At 34.6% G+C, this 18,045-nt stretch overlaps 1 protein-coding gene across 5 annotated transcripts in view; it reads left to right on the top strand.

The window, feature by feature from the left end:
* CPEB2 (cytoplasmic polyadenylation element binding protein 2) overlaps nt 1-18,045 on the top strand; it is a 63,238-nt gene that overhangs the window by 42,888 nt on the left and 2,305 nt on the right. For all 5 annotated transcript variants that reach the window (XM_033105831.1, XM_033105830.1, XM_033105829.1 and 2 more), the window contains 6 exons: nt 3,039-3,209; nt 4,394-4,483; nt 8,864-8,982; nt 9,261-9,375; nt 12,169-12,350; nt 16,380-18,045. The exon at nt 16,380-18,045 is cut by the window's right edge and continues 2,305 nt beyond it. In XM_033105831.1, the coding sequence (XP_032961722.1) occupies nt 3,039-3,209; nt 4,394-4,483; nt 8,864-8,982; nt 9,261-9,375; nt 12,169-12,350; nt 16,380-16,607 (905 nt within the window). In that variant the 3' untranslated portion in view covers nt 16,608-18,045. The remainder of the gene's footprint in view (nt 1-3,038; nt 3,210-4,393; nt 4,484-8,863; nt 8,983-9,260; nt 9,376-12,168; nt 12,351-16,379) is intronic.

The raw sequence follows: 18,045 nt of genomic DNA, 5'->3' as shown, positions 1-18,045 counted from the left end.
CATCCTTTGTTCAGCTGAACTTTGGTTAGTAGATTATAGATACATAGATTATAGATTTTTGCTAGTTATTTTACTAACTGTAATGTTTATTATAGTTAGAACATTAGTAATATAGAATAATTGTAAATGTAGTTATAATGTAAATATACTTAGAATAATGTATTTAACATAAAAGTTTGTCATTTTTGAGTCACCTCTCTATCTGGCATTGCTTATATAGTGATTTCCTTGCTCATTGCATTCACAAACCCTAAATACTTATGATATGATTCATACTTTTTCTCATGAAAAACACCTGTTAGAAAGACTTCGTTTATTGTATTTATGGGATTGCTAATTGTGTATGTATGTTAGGGCACTTTAAAGTGAAATAATCTCCAGAGTATTGGCATGTCTCAAATAAGTATAAAATTTGTATTTCTCATTTTATATTAAAAATTAGTATGCATGTGTTTTCTCTGCCTCATCTTATTCCTTTTTAAAGATAGAATTATTTACTTAATCTACTGTTAGAAAGTTGAACCAGTTATTCACAATATTGTTTTTAATGGATCTTGATGAGGTTCATTTTGTTACATAAAATAGTTTCATATTGAAGTACTTTCTTTCCATTGATCACAAGGAATATTGACACTTGTTTTTCATTAGTCCGTATTTCTGATAGCAAAGGTATTGGGGAAGTTAAATTAACATTTACAAAGTTACTCAATAAACACGGGTATCTTTCAGAACAATTTATGGAAACTGAATTTAAATCTAGAATAATTCCTATTGTTTATATACACAGTGTGATCTTGCTCCTTGTTTTTGTGTCTTATAAACTTCAAATTCTTATTTCCAACATCTAACTAGTTCAGACCTGCACCCCTCTCCTTCTCACCCCAACCCCAGTTATATGCAGACTGTAACATTTCAGATTGTCTTTGTTTATATCACTTCCATTTGCTATGTTGTATTTTAATAAGATAACATATTAATGATATTGTATGTTGAATATGTATTACTTGTATATATTAAGGCATATGCTATAGATTATATAATTGTCTTCCCTTCATATCCAAAAAAAAAAAAAATCCTTCATTCTATCTCGAAGGAAAAACAACCTGTCTACATTCTTGTTTTCTCTTTTTCCTTCTCTAATAAACTTCTAAAGAATCATCTTCTTCTGATGTCTGTACTTTACAAAGCTCTACATGCAATGTGACTCCCACCCAAGTTTATTAAAACTGCTACCTTCAAAGATCATTCATGTCTTCAAACACAATTGTCATTTATTAAAAATCATTATCTTAACATCTCTCATTGTTACTTCATTGCTAGTATTACTTTTCATTGGTATTCTGTCTCAATATTTTGGTTTTCCTCTTATTTTTCTTATCACTCCTTTCTCTATCACCTTGAATGTTCCATTTCTTCTTTATAAGTTTCCCAAGGAATTATTCTTATCATTTTTCTCTGAATTTTTTAGCAGTGATGTTACAAAGAACCTTAAACTATCACCTCTCTGGAGCTGATTCCCTTTATTTCCTCAGAAATATGACTTACTTCCTTTCTCCACTCCATTTGCAACCTCCATACATTTACTTTTGAACATCCTATCAACACATGAAACTTTACATATCTAACTAAAATGTATTTCCCTTTCTTGTACCAATTTCTGATCGCTACTGTCCTTATATTTAATGATTCTTACCATTCATGTTAGAAAACCTTCTTTTGGTTCCTTCTTTCCATTCTTTTTCTTTGTTTTGTTTCCCATCTACTTTTACTTCTGCCATCCATCCTTCCTGGATTTTTTGAAGAACTTCTGATCTCATTTCTATCTACTTTAACCATATTTGTGAAGATAAGTCTTCCTGAAGCACAAGAAAAGTTATTGTCTTGCTTGAACCCTTGTATCTAGCTGTTTATTTTCATCACCTACTAAATAAAATGTCTTTTAGTTTGGCATTCAATGCTGAGTACTCTGACTAGCCTCAAAGAGCTTTTCTAGCTTTTATTCTCCTTTTTCATCATGTCTCAGCCAACCTTGACTATATTTCTTAAATTTATTTTTCCTACTTTCTCTTATGTTCTTTTTCTTCCACTTGAAAAATTTACTCAAAACCATATCCTTACAAATATCTCTACTTAAAAATATCCTACCCTTTCTAATGCCCGCAGTTCCCATTTTACCACAAATATTATTCAGTGTCACTTGGGGTTTTAAGAAATTATCCATTTATTGGCCAGACTACTTCCTTCCTCCAACATACCTTTTCTGAAGCACTTTGAAGCTTTCTTATGGATATGTGCCATAATTATATGTATAGATCTTTTCTAAATGTGCATTTCTTGAGGGCAGGGGACTATATTTTATTAGGTCATTTTATTTTTTGATCCCCATGAGGTCTAGCGTCAGGATTGCTGCAGAGGATCATACAGTATGTGCCCTATGCAGGGTTACATCCTGAAGGGTGAGCACAGATGGGGACTGAAATCTTAGAGGGAATGACTTTCTCTGTTTTGCACATGTGCAGAAGCCCTGCCTACCCTTTCATATAATTTATTACATGTATATTAAATTAATTCAAGATCTTATATGTAAGTATTGCTTGTTGCCTTTGTCCTTACCCTAGTCTGCAAGTGTTTTTTTTTTTTGTTTTTTTTAATATGTCTTCTTATCTATTTAGTCTGTGCCATTTCCATTTTGTCACCAATTTTTAAGAGGTTTCTCCTGTTACACATCCAGTCTAACCATCCCATACATCAAATTCTTGCTACTGTCCATAAAAAACTGATGTGATCTAGTGTTTGGTTGTGGTATACTTGTTGTCATATGACTGTGTTTATTTCTAAGTCATTCCTCAGACTGCTTTTCTCTTGAATCCAAGTAATTAAAATCTTGAACTATCTGAATTTCCCTTAATTTTTTATGCCTATGTCACCACCTTCATTTTTTAAGCCTTTCAATTTGTCATTGCTGTTTTTATGCTTGACTTCAATTTATCATTTTCTAAGAACTGAGATTCAAGTTAATATTTGTTCTTGTATTTTAGGTCGTTCTTCCCTCTTTCCAATAGATGATGGCTTGCTGGATGATGGTCATAATGATCAAGTTGGTGTTTTAAATTCACCCACATGTTACTCAGCTCATCAAAACGGAGAGCGAATTGAACGCTTCTCTCGAAAAGTTTTTGTTGGTGGTCTTCCTCCAGATATTGATGAAGGTAAGGTAATAAGTTGGGCTTAAAAAATATGTATATATATATATATATATATATACACACACACATATATATGTATATATGTGCATATATATGTATATATACGTATGTATATGTATATATGTGTGTATGTATGTGTGTGTGTGGTGTGTTTGTGTGTGTGTGTGTGTGTATGTGTGTGTGTGTGTGTGTATATATAAAATGTGAATGGGGGTATGGGATTTTTTACCTCTTGAGATTTTGGGTTATAATAGATGTCCATCTGTGTTTAAATATTTTGTCACACACAATGAAATGCAACCAACCATGAAACTCTACCTGTAATGCATGACAGTCAAAAGTTCAATTTCTTTCTTTACCTGTTTGTGCTCTTACAAACAAGTAAGAAAGAGGCTAAAAAACCCAAAAGAGTAATGACAAGAAAACATAAACAGGAAATTCAGGTTGTACCAAGGCTAATAAATGTATGTAAAAATGATCATGTGTAATAAAAACAAAAGAATAATTCAAGATAAAGATTAAAAATACGAAAACTATCTAATGTTCGTGAGAAATCTGCTACTTTTTCAACTAATGGAGATGATATTGCTACATTTTAGGAGCTTTTTAAGTTACGAAATGTTCACAAACTAATTCTATATATTAATCAGTATAATAAGGTTTCCATTTGGTGAAATGGAGACATATCATGTGATGTGACCTGTGTGTGTTTCAGGTCTGGCATGTGTCAGACTCTAATATATTTTCTGAGTATTACAGATTTTCACATTTTGTTTTATCAGACCTTTTTTTCCTTTGATTTTAATTATTAAGCAGTAATGGATCTATTTACTTAATTTAACATAATGCTGGCATGTTTTTCAAGCCAGTGATATTTATGGTTTGGTGTACTATAAATCCGTTAGTATCTGTGCAATGTTATATAAAATTTCAAAGGTCACACTTGATTATTCTGAATTGATTATTCTGACCAATTGATTAAAAATGAATTTATTTTTACTAAAATAGTTATTAAGTTTTATGTATTATTTTAATAAGGATATTGAACATTTTAACTCTTTATATTCTAATCTATTTTAGGCTGTTTGGTACTTTTAAATATTAAATCTTTAAAGTAACTTACATGGGATTTTTTAGAATGAATCATTAAAGCTAATTCCTAATCCATATTATTGTACTTTCTTAAGATGAAATAACTGCTAGCTTCAGAAGATTTGGGCCTTTGGTAGTAGATTGGCCTCATAAAGCAGAAAGCAAGTCCTATTTTCCACCAAAAGGTAAGGATTTTTATTGTTAATATTTGCTGGGGAATCAGTTATATAAGAGCAAAAAAAGACAATATCAATTACTTAGTGTTTTCTTTTAAAATTGAATATGAGTACATCTTTGTATAAAAACTAAGAAGTTGTAGAGGTTGGTAACATGTATGGAGTGAGGCAAAATGGTCCTGAGAACTATTCCAGTTTCACTTTAAGCCATTCAGGAATTATAAGAGACTTGCTGTGCTTTTTCTATGATTTGATGATGATTTCAAAGACTCAGATGTTCATTTTTTTTTCTGTCTAAAGCATCGTTCTAAGTAATTTGAGTACAGACATATAAAAAACTTTCTTCATAATTTCAAGTGAAATTATGATCCGTATGGAGACTAAAATATAAACCAATGAATAGTTTAAATATTGCAAAATTTACTTAAGTGTTCCAAATAATAGCAGATCACGACAGCAGTATATACTCTGTTGGGGAGTTTTGATAGAGGAGAAAATGACTGGTCAGCAAACCCCCAAGTATATAGAGACAAGATGTGAAGACGATACGTAGTTGTGCTAGTCACTTATTGCTAGGATACTGCTGTGGCCGGTCACCAGAGTACAAGAATCGCAACTCATGCTGATGTTGATTTGCTCAAAGCAAGGCCACGGTCGGTGGGAAGAGGAAGGATTTCCCGGGCCCCAGTGAGGAGCAGAGACAAGGGGAGAGAGTTGAACGTTATTCCAGTCAAATTCCTAATGGCAGATTCTCGAAGTAAATAAAGGGGAAAGTTCAAAGATGAGGACTTTTCTTTGAGTATGTTGGAAATAATTTTAGAAAAGAAAAAACACTGTAGTATTCTCATGGCTGAGTGAATTTTTAAGCCTAGAAAAAACTCCAGTAGACCTATTAAATGGTTTGATTTTGGCTCTGGGAAAGGAAACATGTTAGAGTTATTGGCATACAAAAACTAGCTAAGTTTTCTGGTGATGAATTATGCAAGCCAGCTCCACTTTTTGTCACTGAAAATTAAGTAACCTCCACTTAGTTCATATAATTTTCTAGAGAAATGTAATAATGCAGTGATTTGTCTTAAGTTTAGATCTTATGCTAATGGAATTGCGACTATCTTTTGAGCATGGATTTTGGATCCCAGGCCTCTTTGAGAATCTGATAAAAGCTATGGGTCTTTCTTCATATACACTAAATTCTCACATGATTTTGGAGTTTCCCAGACTTGGAGGTCCCAAATCCTTGTGTTAGAAAATTAGCTCCGTATAGATACAGATATTTGTTAGTTTAATTTTAACCTGTTGTCCACAGTTTTACTATCTTGTCCTTTTATAAAGTTTATTTTATTGAGTGTTCAATAAAAATGCCTGTTAGTTTCTAATGTTCCTACATAAGTTACTGTCATTCCTTGCCTGGACTGCTTTAAGCATGTGACTGTTCTGTCCACGTCTGTGGCTGTCTCCATTTTCTCTCCCATAGTACAGCTAGAGTAATGTCTCTAACTTCTGTGATGGTGTTACTTCTTGCTCTCCTGCTTAAAACCCTTCAGTGGTTTCTTTTACTGTTAAAATACAGGCAAAAATGCATTTGCCCTCTGGCTTCCTCATCTTTCTAGTTTCTTCTCCCACTATTGCTTCATGTTCCCTTCTGGTTCCACAAACCAACCTTGCTTTCTTCTGCTCCAGGGCTTCTATGTATGGTGTTCGCTTGGCCTGAAGGCTTTTCCCATGTGTCTGCATCTGTACATCCCTTACTTATCTCAGCTTAAATATCAGTTGCTCACAGGAAACTTTCAGGACATACCCAATGAGGTCAAATTAAAATGCAGGCTATCCTAGCATTGTTCTCTTTCATAGCACAAACAGCATAACATGTTTGCATAGCATAACAGTTGCAGTATTACATTTTTACAACTTTAAAAATGCATGACTGTTTTGTTAATGTCGGGTTCTTCCAATAGTGTATAAGACTATCTTTACTCATCTTTGTATTTCCGGTAATCATGGATTAATAATTGTCTAACACATGATACAAACAACTGTAAAGACTGTCGGATAGAGAAATTACTTTGACCTAATGTAGATATGGGGGATGGCTTCACTGAGAAGTTTTGAAGTAAATCTAAAAGAAACTGTGCAATTTAGATAGATAAAAAAAAATTGTTGAACAGAGTTTCAGGCAGGAATTGAAATATAATTTTTAAAAGGAATTAGAATTGGTTTGTGTGGAGACAGACAATTTTGCCATGAGCCTCTTGATCATTTAAGAGGAGGGTGGACTATAAGCCTAGGAAGAAGGGTTGCATAAATTGGATGAAACAGAATACTTGAGTCTTTGTGACTACTATTGCCATTGTCGTTGTCACTGTGGGTTTTGTGGTGGTTGCTAGTTTATCTTCTCAAACAGAAAGCATAACAAACAAACAAACATATTAGCATGTCAAATCAAAGTGTTTTTTGGTACAATTATAGTTAATTGTGGCCATTGCCAAAAACCAGTGTTCCCAAATCGTGTTCCTTTGAGTATTTTTGTCATCGTTGTAATTCATCATTTTTCATGGTTTGGAAAACACTGGTATAGAACCATGCAGTTGGTGAAAGTGCCTTGTAATTGAGGCAGTGACTGGAGCCCCTGTACTGAGCCATGTATACACGTGTATGCATGTTGGATTTGCAGTGAATGACGTTCACCCTACGTGAATATTAGCTTACTCTACTACGGTTTAAGAACTACTAGATGGTTTGTTTTGGTAAGAGTATTTTAATATTTAATGGCTCACCTTAGCTAGATCATAATTCACCTGCCATGTTCCTTAATTAATTTTTGTGGTATGAACATTTATTTCCTAACAATCACAAAAATAATAAAGCAATATTAAAAATACTGAACTTAAAGTATTATTTTAAAATTAGGTAATATTAAAATAATTATAACAAAAATAATATCACAAAATTTAAGCAACATTTAAAATATTGAATTTAAAATACTGTTTTAGTAAATTAGTTTTATATCCTCTCACTTATTACAAAACAATTGTAACTCTGAAATGCTTGGCTTGTGTCAAAATTAAAGCTTTCACTTAAAGAAAACCAGTATTCATTTTTTTTCAAGCATATTTAAATTGTTTCTAGTAGTTGAAAAGATTCTAAGATGTGTTTCCTAATCTTTTATAATTTTACCTTTGGAAGTTTCTATTTGTGTAGGTTGGTTTGATGTCTTATCTATGCAATAAAGTAATGCAATTTTATTAAAACGAAGTACTTCTGTGTCACATTAGAACTTTGTGGCAATAAAAAGCCATTGTTAGCAATAAGCTGTGTTTTTTGAATTCTATATGAAACATAGCCTCATACCTCCCATTGTTTAATGGAACAGATGGGCGTGGACTGCTTGATGGTTTCTTCATATTAGGACTAGATTACAGGGCTCTGTGCTTATTTGCACAGAAATCTTGTCAAGGAAAGAAATGTTTTTAGGTCATTTATAGTTATCAGCTGCTGGGAATAATCACATAATAGTAAACTTGGAATGTAAATTTTGATGCCTTCTTTTTATAATGAAGTCTGTCCTGCCTGCTGGATGCATGATTGATTAAAGATTGACAATTGATTTTCAATAAGGAAAGAAGGAAGGGCATGTTTCCCAATGGTACAGGAATGTAAGCAAGAGCTTGGATCTACAAGTCTAAATAGTCTCCAGACTGAAAAAAATGGTTCATCCAAGTTGAGACTTGATTTAAAAGTTCTGACCTATCCTGAAGGTTTCGTTCCAGCCTCCATAGGGTAGTTTTCTTAGTATCATTTGGAAGTTGTCAGGTTGACTGTGGAATTTTCCCTCTACTTATGGAAATTCCTGGGCCTTTCCAAGTGTGCTCTAGTCTAAAAGTATGCTGTAGATGTTCTTACCCCCAAGGGCATTTATAGGAAACTTCAGCTCCGAAGATGCTCAACTGATTAATCCTTCAAAATTCTTTAAGAAGGTGCTATCACTACCAGAAAGAGCATGGGAGACTTTGGCGCTGACCTGAGTTTAAAATTACTCAGCCCATTACTTGCTTATGTGACTGGTTTTGAGCTAGTGATTAACCACTTGATACCTCAGTTTTCTCTATAAAATGGGAATAATGTTTCATAGCCTTGTGAGAATCAAACAAAAGAGTTAACGGAAAGCTTTTAGCACAGTACTGAATAGGAAGTGCTGTATATAAAGCAGTTAATTAATTTACTGAGCGTATATTTTTGTGTGTGTTCCACAGGATATTGTATAATGATTCTAATCCTATTTGATAGGTTTTTTTCCTCTTTCTCAAAAACTTATATTTTATAAACAATAATGAAATTTGGGGTGAAATCACTTACATTGATGTATTACCTAATTTTTCATGGTTATTACAGGCTATGCATTCCTTCTCTTTCAAGAAGAGAGCTCAGTTCAGGCACTAATTGATGCTTGTATTGAAGAAGATGGAAAACTCTATCTGTGTGTTTCCAGCCCTACCATCAAAGATAAACCAGTAAGTAAATATTACGTGAACTGTAAGCTACAAGTGCAAGTTTTCCAAAAACTATTTTGAAATGATTGTTAGTGGAAAAAGATTAAACCACCATTTAAGAGCTCAGTTGTTTAAATTTTGGATAATTTATTGTTTCTAGATATTAAAAAAGGTCATAATTTGTTTCCAAATCCAGCTATCTAAAATTTAAACAATGAAAGGACCACTATTAATTGGCACAAAACAGCATAAACTACGAGGGAATAAGACCCAATAAAGTAATGTCCGTTTTTTTATAGGTTCAGATCCGTCCTTGGAATTTAAGTGATAGTGATTTTGTGATGGACGGTTCTCAGCCTCTGGATCCTCGAAAAACAATTTTTGTTGGAGGTGTTCCTAGGCCACTAAGGGCTGGTAAGTGGACTGTTAACGAATTATGTGTGTGTTAAAGCATTTAAATATGAATTAAATAATTCAGTAAACATTTGGTAGCTATTGTGTACATGGCACTATTGGGTAGACCCGGGCAGACTCCTCATGCCCCAGTAGTTGCTAACTACGTAATTCTGAGACAGATTCGGAGAACCGTTCTTAAAACCACCAAGTAACTGGAGAATTGGACAGTCATCTATCCATATTAAGAGCTAACTTCAAACAGACTATAAAAAGAATCCACTCAAATACTTCTGACTTCTTAAGTGTAACTCTCTAAGATATGAAATTTTTTTGTCTGGTTATTTTTGTTGGTTTTTTGGGGTTTTTTTTGTTTTTAATGTGGGTTGATTCTGATATTTGAAGGAGAAAAAAGGAATTTTTTTTTCTTAAATAGCACTTTAAATAAGTGAATGGTAAACTCCTGTTCATTAGTAACCAGGAACCTGAAATTTACCAGATGATGTCATGGAGGAACATGATTGTAGATGAAAATGCCCACTCTACAAGCATTGTATCCTGTGAAGTGTATTAGTGCCTGCCATCACTGAGAATATCCTCTTCTAGATGGGGGATGCAGTTTAAAAAACTATTCACACATGTAAATACTTACAGAACATAACTGCTGCAAAGAAAGACTAGGGAATAGAAGAGCATGTGGCAAGGGACTGTGATGCAGTGTGATATTTTAAAGATACTTGTATTTGAGCTGACACATAAAGATTGAACGGAAGGAATAGGTTTGGGTAGTAGGGAGGGTTCTGTGGAGTTTCAGGTAAAGGGAACAGCGTATTCAAAGGTCTTCAGTAGTCGGAAGCAGAATGCATTGGAGGGCCTGAAAGAAGCCCAGAGTGGCTGATGAGGGATGTAAGGAGTGAGGGGAGAGGTGCAGGAAGACACTGAAAAATAAACCAGGAGTCAGGTCAAATAGGCTAATTTGGTATTTATCGTCAGAGTAAGGGGAAACCAGTGAAGAGGTTTTAATCAAAGAGACATGATCACATTTGCATTTTTGAAAGATCATTTTAACTATTGACTCATGAAGGGGAGAGCCAGGTTGAGAGTAAATATTGGTAGACCAATTTAGTTGCCCATGACTGCAGTCCAGGAGACCGACAGTGGCGGCTTAGATTAGTGGTGGGATTGGAGAAAGAGCCAAGTGAACAGATGTCACCAGGTAAATGCAAAGGTTGAATCTCAGCTTTCACTTTCAAGCCACTAGGTAGATAGTGGTACCTTTTACTGAAATAAGGAACACTGGAGAAGGAGCAGATTGGAGGGAAGATTTGGGTCTTCGTTTTGAAAGCAAGTCTGTGACACTGTTCAGAGCTCCCAAGTAGAAATTTCAGTTAAGCCCTTGGTATCTGATAACAGGTATCTCCACCTTTCAAAAGTTTGCCTTACTTTGCACTACTACACTTTTACAAAACACTTACATCAGACCTGTTTTAGCTAACTAAAAGAATTCTAAGAGGATTTTTGCCTTTAAATTTTGCTAACCTTTACAAAAGTTTTCAAAAGAACCCTCTACTTTTGGATAATGGGGGGAAACCTGTATTTATTTATTTTTTTTTTTTAAGAGAATCACTTGATCTTTTGCAAATAAACTTGGGGGCAGGGGGGAATGAGAAGCAAATACGTAAGACTATTGCCATGATCCAGATAGAAAATAATGGTAGTTTGGAACAGGATGTTAGTGAGGTGATTGTACTCCAGATATGTCCTGAAAATCAGGCACACAGAACTGCCTGTGCAGTAGGGAAAAGGAAAATAGAAAGGATGAAGCCCAAGGTCCTGACTTGGCAACTTCCTCTTTTCTGGTGCTTGCTAACTGAATCAGCAAAAACTCACTGGGGCAGGTTTAATGTCAGGTAGATGGTCAGGCGTGCACAGGAGTGTCGCAGTGTCTGTGAAGTGTCAGGGTGAGCTGTCCAGTGGACAGTTGCATAGATGAGTCTGGAGTCCAGGGGAGAGGTCCAACTGGAGGAATGTAGGAGCTGAAAACAGTTAGATGGTATGCAAAGCCATGACACAGGATGATGTCACCCAAGCCACGAATGTAGGGAGATGTCCAACGACTGGAACCTAGGGTACTTTGAGAGTGAAAAGTCAAGGAGTTGAGGAGGACTAGCAAGGAAGAGTAGGAAGGAATTACAGTGAGGTAGGAGGAGAATTAGAACAATATATCCTGGAAGCCAGAGGGAGAAAATATTTCAAGGAGAAGGAAGAGATTAAGTGTGTTCAGTGCTGCTTACAGGTTGGCTGACCATTGTACTTGTCAGTGGGGAAGGTGACCTTGACATGAGCAATTGAAGTGGAGTTATGGGGTGAAAGTCTGGTTGTGAAGGTTGAACAAAGAAAGGGAAGAAAAGGATTGAGGAGTAAAGTAAATGTTTAGCAGTTTGTCTATAAAGTGGAACAGAGAAATGAAGTAGTCACTGAAAGGGAGAAACAGGGTTAAGAGATTTTTTGTTGTTGTTGTTAAGATGAGGCAAATTACAGCATTCTTGGGAAGGATCCAGGATAGAGAGAAAAACCAATAGTAAGAAAGCTGAGAGAATTACCAAAGTAATTCTGTAGTGAGAGCAAGTGGGATCTAGTATACAAGTGAAAGGACTGGATTTAAAAAACAGCATGAAACTATTTCATCTATTGACTTTTACTTTGTAAAAAACTATTTTTTATTTTTATTTTATTTATTTATTTTTAAACTATTTAAAAGTTATTGATTTACTATGTTCTCACCTTTGATGTGAACTTCTTTTCCTTTTGAAGTGGAACTTGCCATGATCATGGACCGGCTATATGGTGGAGTTTGTTACGCAGGAATTGATACAGATCCTGAGCTAAAATACCCAAAAGGTGCTGGTCGAGTTGCTTTCTCCAATCAACAGAGCTATATTGCTGCCATTAGTGCTCGGTTTGTTCAGCTTCAGCACGGTGATATTGATAAACGCGTAAGTTGCATATTGGGTAATCACTCATGTCCTAGACTGAGGTGCTGATACAAAGCTTACTATACTGAATGCTTTTTATATTTCCTTAACTCTTAAAAGATATGTATTAAATCAGTATACCTTTGACATGTAAAATTCTTGAACGTACTTTAAACTTGAGGTATAATATAGAAAATACAAATGTCATTTTAAGGCATGTCAAAATTTTTTATCAGCCAATAAGGTCTTAAAATCTTTCCAATCATGGAGGCAGAGCTTGTTTTAAGAGTTTGTACTCTGGAGTCAGAGTACCTGAAGTTCCATTTCCACCATTTGTTCTGTGTTCCTGGGCAAATTAACCTTCTTTGTGCCTCTTTTTCTTCACTTATAAAAGTGGAAAACAATAATAATATCTCCCTCACATTTATTTTGTGGATTAAATGAATTCACATATGTAGAAGACTTAAGAGTTTGGTACTAAATGCTATTTAAGCGTTACTTATTTGTCATTTGTTATAAAATCTAAAATAAAAATACAATAATAAGTGTACAAACTAAATATACAAAATAATTGTCCTAAACTTTAAAACACTCTTTAGTGGCATTGCTTAGGTCATCACAATGAGAACTTTCAGGAAGTCCTATGAATGCTAACTGAAAGCCATCCCATTGAATAATTCTGAGTACTGAGTATGATCTAAACTAGGGGAAAGGAGTGAACAAAACTCAGTTGTTCATTTACAAATCTATTTCATATTAAAATCTGTGAATCATTCCTATGTAAACCTAAGCAATGTTCTAAAATAATCATGTTTACATTTATAGTGGAGATGAGATACACTAACAATATAAGGTAAATTAACTTTTTTGTATCTAAATTGGTAGATATAATTTGAGTGGGTTATTTTCCCAGTGTAACAGTGTCTTGAACCTTCTTTTCTGAGGCCATTTGCACAATAAAAGACTATTTTTGGGTCAGGGGAGCTGGTTAACTAATGCTGATTGGCCATGGACTCTAGTAGTGCCATCAGTTTCACTACCAAACCATCCCATTTAGAAAAGAAGTACAGCATAGGTTCAGTTTATACAGCAGAGTGGCTTTTTTTTTTTTTTTTTTTTTTTGCATTGCTACTGAAAATGTTGCAAAAAAAAGAAAGAAAAAAGAGAGAGAAGGCTCTGCTTTTATTCAGACATGCATATGAAAATTTTTTGAACTTATTTGAACCTTAGAGTTTCTCTAATTCAGTGGTTTTCAACCTTGGCTGCACATTAAAGTCACCTGGGAACTTTAGAAAAACCTTGACAGCTGGGCCTCACCCAGAGAGAGATTCTGCTGTAATGGGTCTGGGATGCAGCCAGGGCTCTGCTGATGGTTCTGATGTGCGGTCACTTTGAACCGACCACTGATCTAACCCCTACTTTTGCAGACAGGTGATAGCGTCTGGAGGAAATTAGTTACACTGTGTATAATTGTAGTTGTTCAATGTGCAGAAGCAGGGGGAAAGGTTGTTGCAGTGCGAAACCTCAGATCTCTTTGTTTCTGAAATAATGGTGAAGGACCAGTTATTTACAACCAGGCTAATCTCAGAGCAACCCGGGTGCAGAGCAAGTGAATTGAGAAACACATGCCTTCTTAAAAAGCCACTGAAATACCTGTGAGGAGAGGATTTTTTAAGATTATCTGCTAGTAAGGTATTATGGAAAATAAGAATCGGTGAAGAACTGATGAAACTCTGTTTCACACATACAAGAGTTTTAGAGATTATTATTAATCAGAAATAGATTTTAATTATACTCTAAAATCATAAATCAGTTTGAAATCCAGTTTTCATCTTTGAAGTCTATGATTTTCAGTTAGATTAGCTTTATAAAATAATATCTAGAATTTTAAAATGAAATCATTGAAATCATTGCATTTATAAAATGTTATTCAATAGTTTTCCATTAAGTAACTCTTGAGTGCCTACACCTGGCATTTTATGAGGTATTATGGAAACAAAGTAAACAGCACAGAAACTGTCTTCAGTTTGCTTAAAATCCATGGCAAGAAATAACCATGAGGAAGAAACACCAGAAAACATTTGTAAATGTCCTACATTTATTCAACTATTTATAGTTTTAACTTTGTGTTAGATATTCAGCTAGGTACTAAGTACTGAGTGTCGAACAAATGGATACTTTCCTGTGCTCATGGAATTTATCATCTGATGAAATGCAATCCAGTACTTCTCATGCTACCTTAATATATTCTGTGATCATAGTAAAGTTCTTCCTTAGTTATAGTTATAATGAAGATAATGAATCAAAAATAGTAGTCTGGCACTCAAGATAGAATCCATAAGGGAAAAAGATGAAAGATAAAGTTTGAGCATAAAAATTTTAGAATCTGTATCAAAGATTGTTTTAAAAATAAAACGCCAGTGGAAAAAAGGTTAAAAATCTTTAACTGGCAAAGGGAACTTATAAATCAATTAAAAGGAAAATAAAATAACTCCAGCAAGAAAATACGCATAAGATACAGACAATTCAGAAAAGCAAAATGTCTAATATACATAAAATATGTTTATCCTAACCCTAATTAATGAAATACAAATACATATAAACAACAATGTAATTCCATTACCTTCTTATGAAAGGTTTGTTTTACAGTCCTTTTCATCAACTTTTAGGTTGTTTCCAGTTTGTTGTTGTTGCTGTTACAAATAATGCTGTAGAAAATACCCTTATGTATTCAGTGTCTGCACACATGCAAGTATTTTAGTAGAATACATTCAGAATAGAAATTGTTGGGTCATTTTTTTACTGCCGACACACACTACCTTATCTCAAACCAAGCTCTATAAATACTCAATTTTCTCTGCTCTCCTCAGGGAAGGCTGAAATATTAGGCTGCCCAACACCATTCAGTCAGACAAAGGTAGTAAACTTTTGTTCATAAAGTTACTACAAACAAGAAAGCAAGGCTATCTCAGTTAATACCGTGTTGCCTGTAAAATAAGACCTAACTGGAAAATAAGCCCTAGCATGATTTTTCAGGATGACATCCCCTGAACACAATGCATCTTTTGGAGCAAAAATTAATATGAAACCTGGTCTTATTTTCAGGGAAACACGGTAGCAGCTAATGCTAATTTACAGAATATTTATTTACCATGTGCCAAGCATTATCTTAAATGCTTTTACTTGCATAATTCAGTCTTCCCTCTGTAAGGCAGGTTCTTTTATCCTCATTTAACAGATGTGGAAACTGAGGTTAAGAGGTTTAATGTTCAGACCTTACTTGAGTTTGAAGTCTACTACATCAGGCCTTCACAGAACTTCGACTTAATATTTTATAAATTCACGGTATAGACGTGCCCTCAATAGCATTATCTTCAATTCTGGTTCTGTACCAGTTATTTACAAGCAGGGTACAGCTCTCTCTGCAGAAGAGAAGAGCTGCCATAATTAGTGGCTATTAGGGTCATGCCATCTCACAGGTGGTATTGGAAAGAGGAAAAAAAGATGTAAAAACCTTTTGTCGTCCATGACTACTTGGATATTCAGAGGTAGGGATGACCATGAGTAAAAAAGTAAAGGCCCTTTACTTTTTTACTCATGGTCATCCCTACCTCTGAAAATATTAGCACACAGGTGTTTTCAAGATGTTACTTCGAGAAAAGCGAGGGTGGAATGTTTTGCTAATCAATTAGATTTTTATGGTTTTTAAAAGTATTTTTTGTCTTTGGAAAATACAGTAAATACCATTCAGTTTATAGCCTTCTGAAGATTACAATACCAAAAATATAATAAAATTACAAAGCTAAGCATTCATTTAGTCATATGGTCAATTATGAACATGAAACACCATATAAAAAGATGATTAGTGCAAGAAACAAAATGATTTTATTTTTTTAACCAACTATATGGTAAAGCTATTTCCCTGGCAAGCTGCCTACTTTCTCAATGTTTAATGCTGGTCCTTTTCGCTAGAACACTAGGAACATTTTAAAATACTACTAAAATGATTTCTGAAGCAGACTTAATGAGACATTTTTCGTCTTTTTCTAGGTGGAGGTAAAGCCATATGTGCTCGATGACCAGATGTGTGATGAGTGCCAGGGCGCACGCTGTGGTGGAAAATTTGCTCCCTTTTTTTGTGCCAATGTCACTTGCCTGCAGTATTACTGTGAGTTTTGTTGGGCAAATATCCACTCTCGTGCGGGACGTGAGTTCCATAAGCCATTGGTAAAGGAAGGTGCCGATCGCCCACGTCAGATCCACTTTCGCTGGAACTAAGAAAAGCGCCCCGGCCTCGAACCAGGAAAGCAATGGTGCATGTGGCTTACTGTGTCTGGAGACACACGCAGAAGAGATAAGTGCATTCTTCTGCTTTCACCCCAGCTATCAATACATGCATCTTTATCAGCAGCCAAAACACTACAAGCCTCTTGTTTTTCACCAAAACCCTACATCTCAGGCTTACTGATTTTTGTGATATTTTCATGTTAAAATAAAATGTTTTTTTGTATTTTCTCCAAGTTATTTTTATATGTAAAGTTAAAATTAGATACAAGAATGTGTTGCATAGGGGCGAACAGTCTGCTGCTATGTTGTGGGTGAAGCGTGCACTTATTTCTAAACGTGGGTTTTTCACTTCAAGATCTGCCCCGGGAATTACCAAAGGTAGCAAAATACTTAATAGTGAAGATGGAAGATGTCTGCTACAAATGCTTATTTTTATTGTTGCTATTTTCAGTGTATACATAAACTAAAATTAGGGTTGATTTTTTTGCTCTCCATTTTGACTTGCAAGAAATAATACCTCAAGATAATCTGATTTATTAGCTATTTTTAAACATTTTTAATCACAAGCTGTATTAGCTTTGCTGCTATATAGGTGTTATGTGTAAATGCCACCTATTAATACGGGATTGAAAACGTTAGAGACACACTGCATTGCAGATAAAATGCAGGCAGCACAATATGGCCTAAACTGCCATAGTTTTAGAATGTGAAAAAATGCATGTTTACTTACCTGTATACACCATATGCATGCACTAGAATTATTAACTAACGAGGTGAGGTATTGCAAATGTTCAAAAAAAGCTCTCTTGAATCTAGGTAGCATGAACAAATTATAAAATTTGTTTAAAAAAGCAAACTTGCATGCATTATTGTGACTTCAAGTTAAAAAAATTGTCCTACATGTGTACAATATGCAAATTAGTTTTAGATTAGAGAGTGCAGCCATTTTGTGATCTGGTCAGTAGTGGAATTCGATTTTATGCAGACTGGATGTAATATTTGTAATCCCTGTGCAATTTTGTGATGTGCGGTTCTAATTCATGTGCAGTGATATAGTATAGATAAAAGATTGAATACAAGAAAAATATTAGAATTTTAAAGGAAGTTGATTTTAGCCCCTTTGATAGTTCATGGTTAAGACATCCTTTAATAAACCAAAGATGGCCAGCACACTGCTAACCAGTCACCAAATGGAAGACCCACAAGAAGCCCATATTTAAACAAATGAACTTTATAGAAGAATGCAAAACTGTAGTAAACCTAAGTAAAGTCAAAATGGAGATGGGGAAATATACAGATGGCTAGTTGCATAAAATTCAATTTTACCTTACAGACAATGGTGAAATCTGGCTTGAACTTGCTTACACGTTTGACCTATGTATATTGGGGTCTTCTGTCTAAACTGGGGTCACTGTTGCATGGAACATTG

The sequence above is a fragment of the Rhinolophus ferrumequinum genome, chromosome 5, assembly GCF_004115265.2.
Source record: "Rhinolophus ferrumequinum isolate MPI-CBG mRhiFer1 chromosome 5, mRhiFer1_v1.p, whole genome shotgun sequence".
NCBI classification, from domain to species: Eukaryota; Metazoa; Chordata; class Mammalia; order Chiroptera; family Rhinolophidae; genus Rhinolophus; species Rhinolophus ferrumequinum.
This window is presented reverse-complemented; position numbering and strand designations above follow the sequence as displayed.